At 37.0% G+C, this 13,629-nt stretch overlaps 1 protein-coding gene across 4 annotated transcripts in view; it reads right to left on the bottom strand.

Moving 5' to 3' along the window:
* The window catches only part of SMAP1 (small ArfGAP 1), a 229,245-nt gene that overhangs the window by 7,719 nt on the left and 207,897 nt on the right, over nucleotides 1-13,629 (bottom strand). For all 4 annotated transcript variants that reach the window (XM_034648123.1, XM_002925869.4, XM_034648124.1 and 1 more), the window contains one exon: nucleotides 2,505-2,632. In XM_034648123.1, the coding sequence (XP_034504014.1) occupies nucleotides 2,505-2,632 (128 nt within the window). The remainder of the gene's footprint in view (nucleotides 1-2,504; nucleotides 2,633-13,629) is intronic.

Here is a 13,629-nt window from a genome sequence, read left to right as displayed (position 1 = left end):
AAGTCAGCACTGAAAGAATTATAGGGGTTCAGAGTACTTCCTATTTCTGTCCAATCAGTTTTACATAATAGAAACCCACCAAAATTAGTAAGTTACATAGCTGGAGTGTATGTATAAAATGTGTACTTTAACCTGCCTTTCCCCCTCCCCATTTTGAAAGACGTTATTTTGAAAACATGTCTGGGTTTTAACCTTTACATGTAGTTCAAATTAAAGATAATTTTGTTCCCCAAATATTTTATAGGGCTCAATACAATTGGCACAATTTTGGTCCAAAAGCAATGCTCTAAAAAAAGAATTAGATGTGATTTAAAAACTCAGTCCTGTTACTCTTAGTTATTGATGCAGAATGCACAAAGCACGAAGGTCAGACCAGCCCCTCATAAAGGCAGGAGCTACACCCCACATTGCTGGTCATGGTGCTACTTAAGAGTTAAATGAAGTCTGCATTGTTCTACTTGCTTTGATACTAAACAGAACACATGGAGTAGGACACGGAAGCCTCAGATGTGGGGTCTAATTCTCCAAGCCACTACAAAGCAACTCTCCTAGTCCAGTGGAATCGAAAGAAGTCTAGCAGATAAAACAACCTCACTAGAATGCTAGACCAAAAGAAACTGCTTTTCATGCTCAGATTGTCAAATATTCTAAATGCTTCTTTTTGAAGCCACATTAGCATTAGACAATTTTTATTACCACATGAATACCCCTGCCTGCACAAATTCACAAGGTGCTTAATGAAACAACAGTAACAAACAGTTCCTCTTTTTAAGAGGGGAGAAGTAGCAAAGTCATAAAATAAAGCAATCGTTTCTGAAAATAAACATTAGTGCTGCAGACAATTTTGATAAAACTAATTCCTCAGAAATTTATTTGCTCAATTCTATTGGTAATTGTATAATAACTATCATAATAACAAAATATATGTGTAATAAAAGTATAAGCAATTAATCTTTTTAGTAAGATATAGATGCTTATTAAAACTTTGCACCCAAACAACATACATTTGGCTCCATTCTTCTAGAGAAAAGGGACATATTTTACCTCAAAAATTATGCTGTACTGAAACTGTTCATTTATAAAGTATAAATTTAAAATAGAATCTTAAAGCTGTATGCTTAAGAGTAACCTATATCCCTAAAAAGTTCATATATTCACCTTAAAGAAAGGTAAATACTTCATGGGATCACTTGTATGTGCAATCAAAATTAAAAAAAAAAAAAAAGTTGAATTCATAGAAAACAAAATGGTGGTTTACCAGGGCTCAGGAGTGGAGGAAATACAAGGAGGTTGGTACAAACTCAGTTATAAAATGAATAAGGTCTGAGGACCTATAAATGTGATGATAGTTGATTATACTGTATTGCGTTAACTGAAGTTTGTGAAGAGAGAGCTAAAGTGTTCTCACACACAAAAGTAAATACGTGAGGTGATGGAAGTGTTAATTAACTTGATGGTGGGCATCAAATATATACTAAGTATTTACCATTTTATTTGTCAGTTATACCTCAAGAAAGCAGAAAAAATATTTAAAGTATTAAACAATTTACAATTTTAAAAAATGAAGGCCAAAAAAAATTCCATGTAATGTTAAGAACACAATTCAAAATTTCTTTACCATCAATATGTTAAAAAAAATCCTGATCATTAATATTGTTCTAAATAATTTTTTAAAAATCATTTTAAAAAGTAAAAACATCGTGGGGCGCCTGGGTGGCACGGCGGTTAAGTGTCTGCCTTCGGCTCAGGGCATGATCCCGGCGTTATGGGATCGAGCCCCACATCAGGCTCCTCCGCTATGAGCCTGCTTCTTCTTCTCCCACTCCCCCTGCTTGTGTTCCCTCTCTCGCTGGCTGTCTCTGTCAAATAAATAAATAAAATCTTTAAAAAAAAAGTAAAAACATCGTGTGTCCATTATACTTCAATTTAAAAAAAAAAAGGTTTTAAGACTAACTTAAAACAACTACTCTTCATAAAAAATAATGTGAGTACTGAATTTGCTAGAATTTCTTATTCTTGGTGTTCCTGCAGCCAGAACTAAACACTATCTTGTGAATGGCTCGATAGAGCATAAAAAAAGAACTACTGGCTTGTAATCAATATTTAAATACCCATGGCTGTAAAACCTCTGAAGTGACCTTGTTAATCTCAGGCAAGGTTGAAATAGTCTGAGTTTTCCCACTGGTTCACTCTAAACACCAGTTTGCCTACTTTAAACAGTGAATATTTAGGCCTTGGGGGTCTAACAGTGTCTGTTGCAACTGTTCAACTTGCTTTTGTAGTGTGAAAGCAGCCACAGACAATATATAAACAAATGGAATGGCTGTTTCAATAAAACTTTATTTGCAAAAATGAGCCACAGACTTAATTTGCCAACCCCTGGCCTCAAGAATAAAGCTTTCAAATCAGAGACTGCTCAGAGATAATTCTTTCAAAATTGAAATTTCAAGACTTTTCAAAAAGGAAGTAAGCGTATTATTTGAAACCATATTCTTACTACATACCTGAGCTGGGGGTATGACAGTTGCAGGTAAAGGATTAGAAATCATTGGTCCAAAGATGTCTAGATCATCATTCAGGGATGGCACCGTGGCTGCGTTCCCATTGGTCACTGGTGCCTCAGCAGGGCCATCTGCAAAGAATATAGATTCTCATCCTAAAGTAGATTGTCTTAAATTACTTGCAACATGGCATCATTTAAAAAATTAATATATGGTTTAAAAAAACAGTTCCAAAGTTGACAACAAAATATATGTACGCCTTGTACCCCAGGCTCTCTCCTCTTTCCCAAAGAAACTAATTCCAGTTTTGTTTATTCTCCCAAAAAGATTCTTTACTTACCGGTTTCTAGGTCTAATATATCCAAACCCCGTTTTAACAACTGGTATTACATCATTCATGTTATTCTGCATCCTGAGGCTTCCTTATGTGCCAGGTACTGTTCTGAGTACATACATTAACTCACTTAATCCCCATAACGTTATGAGACAGACACTATTGAGATAACTGGCTAAATGGCATTTGGTACCACGTTCTTACAAATAATGTCTCCCCATAAATGTGTACACGCTGCACGTGTGTATCACGCACATCACTTCACATCATGTTTACCTACGCTGGAAATAAATTTTGAGGATTTAAAATGTCTGAAATGTTGAATTTTCAAAGTTACAATAAGGGAAAAAACTAGAAAGAAAGAATAAACATATACTATGTAAACTGATTCTATAGGAAATATCCATAAAACTCTGAAATAAACCCTTTTTTATTTGAGCATGGCCATCTTCAGTGACAGCAGTACCAAGCCACTGAACTGTACCAGGGAAGGAACTCTGATGGAGTGACAACACCCTGTATCAGCTTCCTACTTATTCTCCCATTCAAAAAATTTTATATCTCCTTTTTACATTAGTGCAGATTATAAAATGTAAGGGGTGGGACTTGGAGTGGGCTGGAGTGGAGAGTTTGCAAGCACAGTCCAGGGAATGGGACACCTCACACGGGTTACTGTGGCCACAACCAAGTAACAGTTCAGAGTACCCCAACTCCAATCTCTTGGGACTTACATCCTAACCGACCTTCTAATTTAACAATTTACAATCTCATTTGATTTCTTTGATATACTACACACTCCTCAAAGGCAAATCAGCCATCTTTCAAAATTTCTTCAACATTCAGTGGGATGTCTTGCACAGAGCAGGCCTCAAATATTTGGCAAATTTAATGGAAGGTCTACCACATACTGGGTATTTCTGCCATAACCCACAGAAACTCACAGGTTTCTTCTCTTTTTTGAAATATAACTATAAGAACTGGTATATTTTATTTCCCTGTTTAAGCTTCAGTGAATCACAGATTATCGTTAATTTCAATGAATAAACGGGTCACAATCAAGTATTTTTTACTACTTAATTTAGAAAAGACTGTAAAACTCACAAAAGATTAATTTGAAAGAGATCAACTGCAAATATTTTTAATCATTTTCAGTGATATCACATTATCAGAACCACAAAAACGTGTGTTTCCTATATATGTATACGTATGTTCTATCTCTATTAAGCACTATGGCCAATTTAAAGGTGAGCAGTAAAACAATGCCCAGACTATTACTAATTTATAATATATAGGATTTTAAGCTAAGACACAACTAGGACATAAAAGAATTAAATATGACTCATGAAAGCATTTTTTTCCCATTTCCAACCACAAATGGCAACATTAGGTTTTTTTTAAGTGAGACCTTTTGAAAGAGCTAGTTCATGTTTCCCAGTCCACTCCGCATTCCATTTACATCATGTGTAATACATCATGTGAATACGAACCAGAAATAAAATATTTAAAAGGACAAGATATTTTAGATTAAAAACATAATTAAAGGAACATCTTCTATGTGCTATCTACAACAGCTCAGTAAAGAAACTCAAATGACAAGGACATGTGAGCCAGTGGTGCCCATAAGCTGCAGAGTTGGGGACAGGGAAACAACCTTGTCAAACAGACATGTTTAATTCTATAACATGAATAAGGAAGCATTTTATTAGCAGAAAATATAACTATGTTTTACATATGCAATTTAAATTTACAAAAACAAACACATGTCCTGTAAAACAAACTTGACCAAGAGGAACAAAGGTTTAAAAAAGCAAAAACCTGACAAGTTGGGTATAAACTATGTATTTCCAGTTTTTCAGTTAAATTTTTTTGCTTCTTCAAGTAATAGCAAACACTAACAATTAGGACAAATTTACAAAAAAAAATACCTTACACATGAGAAAATACTATCTTTTATTTTTTGGTGGATAGAGAAAATGTTATTGATTTTTATCACAGATCACGTCAATCTAGTTTATAGGACACCAGTGGGCCCAGGGTACATTGTGTGAGAACCCAGAGGTTCACCTACTCCAGGTAAATGATCAATGTCCATATTTTTATAAACTGTACATCTTTCAGAAATTTATGTCTATTCTAAGTAGTACACTGTACTTCATTAAGAATATTTATTTATACTTTCAAATCCAAGTTCTATTCAGTATCTAGTAGTACATTATCTAAACCATAAAATAAGATGCAGTACTTAATTTGGTTTCTGAAGTCTTAGTTTACCCTTCACACCCTACAGATCACATACGTGACTAATAACAATAACAGCCAACACTCAATATAGTGCTTGTTTCGTGCCAGTCTAAAAAAATACAAATACATAAACACATATATGCACTTCTTTAATCTTTATAATGATGCTAGGAGAGAGGTACAATTAATTATCCTCATTTGCAGATGACAAAAACATTAAACTTGCCCACGGTCACAGAGCTAGAGCAAATCCTTGGGTTATAATCTAAACCAATTTTTACTATAGAATCAACACATTCTTGTAAAAGATACAAACCACGCAAAAATCAATAAACTAAAAGTTCCTTACCATGGATGATGGTAATGGTTGCACAATAATGTGAATGAATGTACTTAATGCCACTAAACTGTACACTTAAAACTGGCTAAAATGCTAAGTTGTACATTGTGTATTTTACCACAGTACAAAAAGTCCCTACATTTTCTATGCTTATAAACAAATGCTTTAAAATATGCTTAAGACAATGTATATACAAAAGTCAATTTCTTTAGCTAAAACTGTGTCTGTGTGGTGAGGCTGGACTGCATTCTATATTGCATGGGCTTCAGAGAACTTATTCAGTCCTTTACTACTGGACATTTAGGTAGTTTCCAGATTTTCACCATTACAGAAACAGTAAATATCCAGAGTCCTTAATGTAAAGCCTATACAGCTCACTTCTTTCTCATGATTTCATGTTCTACCACTGTAAACAGCTTCATTTTCTCATTCCATTAAAAATACATTTGCATTTAAAATCTGACCTTTTGAAATCTCAGAAAGGCAATCCACACAAACTCCACCCACCATAGTGGAGCTGCCTTGAAAGTCAACTCATAATTTAAGTCCAAGGAACTCTGGAATCCTTTAGAGCGAGACAGATGAAGCATCTCCTTAGGAACAGTGATCTTTATGGCAAGGTTGCCAGTGTTCCCAAGTGATTAAGGAAGATACTATTTTAACTCTAAAAACCTAAGATGAGGAACTTTCTCTCAGGTCTGACCAAGGTTTCCAATCCAGCTTCATGACAGACATGGTGACTCTTCTCTGCTTTCACATCTATAATGTACCTGTCTTTTCTCTCTACCCCAGTTTTCTCCCCATGTAATCCCCTAAATATGATGGATTTTACCCCCATCAATTTCTCTTGTTACTACAAACCTAAGCATTCACAGAATTGTTGAAAAACAAACCCTTAACCTAAACAAACTTCTCAGCCTTGCATAATCAGTAAATACAAGTTCCCAATGGGTTTTCCCAATGGGTTTTAATGTTTGTGAATTTGACTTACTACCTTGGCCTGCTGTTCAGCCTTCTTTAAAAAGGATTGTTTCAATTTCTTTTGAAGGTTGTGTTTTTTATTTTTTATTTATTTAAAAAGGACAGTAGACTGTCATTATCATCATTATAAATATCATATTCCTGGACATTTTTAAAGAATATTTACATGTTATCATTTTTGTCTCTATGAAAGACGGGAAAGGAATCTCTTTCCATTATCTCCAGTTACAGAAACCAGGGCACCAATAGATTAAAAGACTTGTTCAAAGTCACTTCCCTGGTTAGCCAGCAAAATCTGCACTAGAACGGAGTCTTCTGACCCCTAGGCTAGTGAGTGCTCTTTACTTTAAACCACATTTCACCAGAAGTCATGTAATTAAAACTGTACCTAATTACAAAGACGTCACTTCAAATTCTGAAATTTAAAAATCAACTTTTAAATAGTTTATAATTATTTGCACTAAGAGCAGCAGTGACACACAAAAACCATTCAGCACCACATGCGCAGTTCCTCTTCATCTCTGCACTCCACTGTCCTACCAAGCCTAGTATCTTCTCAATTTATAGGGAAGGACACAGGTGGATGTGGTCATCAATGAGCAAACTGGGCTGAGGGAAGCAAGTGTGGGGTACAGTCAGCCCTGGGTCAAGAAAGTATTTACATATCACAGTGAGTTCAATGAATCCTTTTGATCGAGGGTCCACTAATAGCAGTCTTTGCTGACTGAATAAAAGCTCAGAGGCCACAAAAGCAACAGAGAAGTGGATGTCTGTGCAAACTAATCAGAATTCACCACAGACATGCACCTCGGAGTGAGTGTTGTGTTCCTTTCTCAGCTACAGAATGGTGGTGGGAGAAGCCAGCAGCAGGAGGAGGGAGCAGCCCCCTTTAATCAGTACGCAGAAACAGTAGTTGGTGGACAATAAAAATAATGGGAGATCCAGAGTACAAGAAAAGCCTAAGGCAAATGGAAGAAATTTAGCTGGGGACAACATCATAAAGAACGATAATGAAGCACAAAGGACCCCTTGAAAAGGCAATGAGCAAACTGAAGAAATTAGGTCAAAGCAGCAAAATGAAGAAGGAATTTCAATCTTAAAGGCAAGGGATCAAGCCCACAGTTAGCTGCTTGTGCGTAACTATTTTCTTTCAACGTTACCTTACGGTTTCAAACCAGTGTTTTATCTGAAAACTGAGTTTGTAGACGACTGTTTTAAATTACACAAATACCATAAATTTAACTAGAAAATGTTAAAATGTTTTGAGCTAAAGAAAAAAAAGTTGCTAAAATCAGTGCTACATCTCACATGAACATAAGGCATGCCCAGCATGCATTTACTGGCCTACTCTGCACCATGACACTGATAGATGCCTAGAAAGAAGGTAACATTTCAAATATGACAAAGTCATGAAGGCCATTCTCTGTCATCTAGAAATCCTCAATACGGTGAATAAGACTGCTGATTCTATTAACTGTGGCTATACCAGAAATCATCTAACACAATAATCCAAAGAGTAAAGGTAAAAAAACAAAACAAAACAAAATAGTAAGACAATATTTAGTGTATTCTTATTGGTTCATTCCAAGTGCCTCTGAATGATAATTTGTAAATCAAAGGAAATAAAAATATAATACTTTGCATTTTAATAACAAATTTTTAACACTAATATTTTTTTAAAATTCTATTGCCAGGTACTTTCATCAATGCCTTATATAAAGTATCTGAGTTTAATCACATCACCTCAAGAGAATTTTATACGTTAAGTCTACAATTTCAACAGAAGTCTGGTGGTGCACCTAGAAAACTCAACTGCCATAACCAGTTTGAGAAGCTTTTTCTTGGAGCACCGAAGTAGAAACAGGTGCCCCTTCCCCATCTAGGGTTAAAACAGTTAAGTGGCAGTTGCCCTATGTGCCTAATAAAACCGCATGGAGGGTGGGGCTGGCTTTACTACCACCCCGCCCAGGCGCAGTACCTGGCCTGAGCTCCCGTCTAAGGGAATTAATGACTCCCAAATCCAGAAGACTCAACACCACTTTACAGACCCATCACCCACATCTGGTCAGCCAGGCCTACTGACGTTTCCACCCCAAACCCAGGGGCTGCAAACAGCAGCCTTCCCAAGTACCTCAATATTTTCATTTTTTAGGGTTTTTGAAAAACATTTTATTTATTTATTTATTTGAGAGAGAAGAGAGGCAGAGTGGGGGAAGGAGCAGAAGGAGAGGGACAAGCAGACTCTGCACTGAGCACGGAGCCAGATTGGGGCTCCATCTCATGACCCCAAGATCCCAACCTGAGCCAAAATCAAGAGGTGGACACTTAACTGACTAAGCCACCCAGGTGCCCATCATTTTTAGTTTTAAATGACATCTGAACATACTTAGATTGACAGGCAGCCCCAATATGCCACAGGCCTCATTACTGCACCCTGGCACTGTGTTTATAGCCCAGAGCCCTTGTTCATGCCCTCCTGTCGTTTTAACAGAAAGAGAGTAAGCCGCCTCCTTAATTTGATGCTTGACACAAAGCCCTATCCTGGGGCTTCCTCTCTCCAGTTCACCAATGACAATGAAGTTGGAATTATCTCTCCAAAGCAGAAATACGTCCTCCAGAGTCACTCTGTCCATGGGCCAGTGTATCCCTGCTGCCACAGCACCACATACGACTAGTCACACATAGGCCAGTCTCCTCCACCAACCGCCTTGTGAGCCAGAAGTACCTCTTGCTCTCCTCACCTACAGATCTGTTCCAAGTGTGCCATCATAGCACCTGACAGGCAGTACTCCAAAGCTGTTTGCTCAATAAGATGCAGACGGGTTTTAAGTCATAAGATGCCTTAGAAGGGTAAGGCACTAGGAGCTATGTTCACCCGAATAGTTGGCTATCTGAAGATGACCTTCATAAACACATTAGGTCTTACTTGAAATAAATTTCCATAGGAAAAACAAACAAACGAAAAACTTATTTGTTTCTCCTCTGACCAGTAGCAGCAAGAAAATTAACCTTTGAATTGAGGAAAATAAAATTTAAGTTGGGGATTTTAGCATTATTCCATATTTCAAACTGATTTCTCTCAACAAATTCTCTTATATAATCCCACTCTTCCCTCAGCAATAATTCTCTATCTTCCAGTTTCCAGACAGCAACCTCATCCCCAACGTGTATTACTATATACACACAAAAGCTGCATTTTCTGGTATTTACTACAGTTCCATGAACTCTGCTGGCGCTCAATAAATATTAATTGAATTCATCCTTTACTTGAATGTCAGATGCATTAGAGCTGGTCATAATCTATTTGCACAAATAATAAAAAATGTCAAAGATCAACGTGAGATTTTATGTATTACTAATCTAGTTTAAGGCAGATAAGAATATGATAAGTAAATGGATGTTATGTTTTTCATTACCGTTTTTGACTGAGCATGAACATTCAGCCTTGAGTACACCCTTGCTACAATGAAAACTGCCAAGTCTAATTCTTCATCAGTAACTACTGAGGCATCATCCTACGAAGGAATGAGTTTAAGTGCAAACAGTACTGATTAAAAAAGGCTGCTTCCATGAGATGCAGTAACATTTTCCTTCATGGCAAAACTCCTTCTTAAAGCTTTATAAATTTTCATGTTACTCAAAGAACCCTTTTTATTTTCTACATAAGAAACCATCTGTATGGTGACTAACATAATATAATTAAAAAATTATTATAAAAAAAAGAAAAAGAAACCATCTAAAGCACTTTCCTTAATAAAAGTGTTACTTGGAATTCCTTTGTATTAAAATACATGAATTGCTTTATGGAATGAAATAAACTCCCACGTGTGTTACTTTGTAAATTCAAGTCACGAATGTCCACTTGAAGCGTATTAAAATTTTCAAGCTTCAAATTGTTTTCAAATGCTTTTAAAAAAAATACACAGGTGCCTGAGAGTTAAATGAAGCTATTTATTTTTATTTTTTAGCTAATTTTCTTATTGCTAAAAGAGTAGTATTTAGGCTACTTTACTAAAATGACTGAAGCAGCCTTAAAAGATGACCTTAATCCTCTTGCTCTATCTGCTTTCCCTTTGAGCCCCTCCATGCTGCCCATCCCCGCCCTCTGGCCAGCTCTGGAGGAAGGGACCCCTTTATGAAGGGGTACGACAGTGCTGTGTAGCAAGCCCTGAGGCGCTGTCCACCTTTCCGGAGGTGCACACACATCGATTTAGAGCTGCTATCTGAGACTTCCTGAGAAGTGCTTTAAGGAGTAAATGTCGTAGAACTGTTTAAATATATATTTCTGTACCATTTTATAGCCTCAGAAGACAAGAAATATATAAATATAAAACCAAATTGTATAAAGTAAATTTCTTTCTAAATGTTTAAAACATGGTGACAGACTAGATTTCTCTGAGGCCACCTGATTTCTTCAGCGCTTTTAAGGGAGCTACAAATCCTCCATCAGCCAGAGACCATGCTGTGTGACAACAGTCTAGAGGAGTCTTAGTTAAACAGCATAATTTGATTCCCTCTTCTGCACATCACTTCAGAGGCCTGAGCTATCTCCTACTCATCTCCGATCCGATACCCAGGCTACAGTCTCAGCACAGCCCTGCGTGCAAGTTCCTGTGCTGTATGCCTCACATTTATTTATTCATTTAGATTCGGATATCCACCACAGAGGGGTTCTTATTTCCATTTCCCAGATGAAAACTGTAGAGCCCACACAAACTATAGGTTACTGCCTCTAAATCCAGTGCTGTTCTTATGACACAATGCCACCAGCTATCAATTTGACAAATGAAGCCCTTGTCTGTTTTGTGTGGCACAAGGTCACCCAGCAGTCTTAGAGTTTTATTTTGTGTCACAGCTTCAACACAGTGTAATAGTTAAGAACACGGGCTTGGCTTTGTAATCTACTAGCTAGGTGACTTTGGGCAACTTAACCTCTCTGTGCCTCAGTTTCTTCATCTGTAAAATGGAAATAATGATAGTTCAACCAGCTTCAGGTGATTTACCCTTCACTTCTCCCCAGCATGGACTCAGGACCACCTGCAAAGATCTGCTTATTGCCAGTTCTCTCACATCAGTATGTTCATCTACCTCCATTTGCTTTCCTCCCTTTTAATAGGGTAACATAATACTTTACAATAATTCATTGAACATACTCTTCTGAGGAGAAGCAATGCAAGCTTTCATTAGGTTTCAAACTGTATCAGAAAAACAAAACAGACTACAAAATTACTTAGGGCACTTATGCTAGAGTATTCCTTCTCTTTGCCCCTCTCCTTGGAAAAATGGAGTGTGTAGCTAATGACACAATCACCCTCCTGATCTGGTCAGTGCATAGCTCACAGCACACCGATGGTTTTCCAGGGCCACTGCTGCTGTGTCTGGCATTTAGTCCGCTCATTCCCAAACTTGTTTCCGTCTACAGCATATCCACTTTGAAAAACAGAAGTTTCTCTGTAGGAATTTTCTGCTTTAAAAGTAAGTAGAGTGCTTTCTGCAGGGGTTTTATCCTTTAGTTTGTTTCTGTCCAAAAAACCTAATTTTAAAAACAAAAAACTTAGAGAAAAAAGAGTAATGTATTCATCTCTCTCAGTAGGTTATATTACTGGTAACTGCATTTAACTAGCATTGTCAATGCATTTGAACTCGGCCATCGTGGTAAGTTAAAGCTTTTATTTCTTGAAACACAAACATGAATGAGAAAACTTGAAAACTTGCCCAAAGGTGTATGTGCCTTTGAGCTTTTGAATTAAGAAAAAACTGAAGGAACCTCTACCTACTCCTCTATATAGAGTTCAGTATTTAAAATTTAAAATAGAACTTAAGAAATGTTTAGGCAGAAATTTCCCTAGATTAAAGTGAGTAAGCATAAGAACGACTTTATTTAAGCAGTTGAATACACCCTGAGCTAGATTTTCATTACCAAGATTATATCAATTTTTTGCACGATGCCTTTTAAAGGACTGAGGATCTGATCAGTTCAGACACCTTCGCAGCCACACACACCTTCTGTGCCCTACAGGACTGCTGGTCAAAGCCTCTTGGCAAGGGGCCAGGTTACTCTGCAGTGTGCGTGCAGTGAATGGACGACCACAAGACAGAAATCCTGCAGGAGGGCTTTCTAGCTTTGGTGGCATATTGAACTGAAACCTGTAAGGTCACGTTTAACACCAGCAATTTATGATTCTTCTCAAGCCTTATGCTTAGAGCATTTGCTCAGTCCTGAAGCAATTCTAGATGGGGTTTTCTACAAAAAAAAAAAAAGAAAAGAAAAAGAAAAAAGAAAGAAAGAAAGAAGAGAAAAAGCAAAAAGCGCTACTGGATGAAAAGTATTAGTCTGGGAGGATTATCCTAACCAACTGCTAAACTGTCAGTTTTTATCATGCAAAAACTAAGCAGCAATCAAGAAAAAATGTAGACTACCATAACAGCATAAGAGCCCAGTGCTAGAATAACTACACAGGTAGGGACCATGAAGAACACCAGCCCCACATGCCCTAGAAACTGATTTCATTTCTCTTCTAACATAGGAGGTATACATTCAAGTCAAGATGTGTCTGAGTTTGGAGTCTGATTCAGGGGTTTTCAGTCTGGCCTTTAGTGAAGAGGAACCCTAAGACATTAGGTTATTTCCAACATTAGAGGGCAAGTAATGATCAAGTATCTGCCCCCATTTCTGGTATTAGAGAGCAAAGCACTGAATAAATCATATTTGTACAGGCTTCAAACTCTAATTAAGACCTAAATATGAAGCAGTTCTTACAGGTACAATCAGGAGCATAAGGCAGAGGTCAGCACACTACAGTGTACTGCCTATTTTTAAATATTTCTGGAACACAGCCATGCTCAATTGCTTATGTATGTGCTTATAGCTACTTGCATATTATAACGGGAGAGTTAAGTAGTTGCAGACACCATGTACCTTGCAAAACCAAAGTATTTGGCCCTTTTCATAAAAAATCTTGCTGGCCCTTGCTAAAAAGTATATTGAAAGCATTTTATTTTTGATTTTGGGATAGGGGGTAGATCAGGAAAAGTGAGCTGAAGAACACAGGTTTACCTTGAGTCAGTAGGCTGAAAAGAAGACCATAGGCTCACCAAAGTGCCATTTAAAGAGAAGATCAAATTATTAAAAAATTATCTTAATGATTACCCTATTATGAGATTAAAAGTGATCCCAAATACAAACAGTAAACTTTAGGATTCATGGCCCCTCTGTGGTCATATAACTAAAC

The sequence above is a fragment of the Ailuropoda melanoleuca genome, chromosome 19 (genome assembly GCF_002007445.2).
Source record: "Ailuropoda melanoleuca isolate Jingjing chromosome 19, ASM200744v2, whole genome shotgun sequence".
Taxonomy (NCBI): domain Eukaryota; kingdom Metazoa; phylum Chordata; class Mammalia; order Carnivora; family Ursidae; genus Ailuropoda; species Ailuropoda melanoleuca.
The sequence above is the reverse complement of the archived record's forward strand: the minus strand, read 5'-3'. Positions and strand labels throughout refer to the sequence as shown.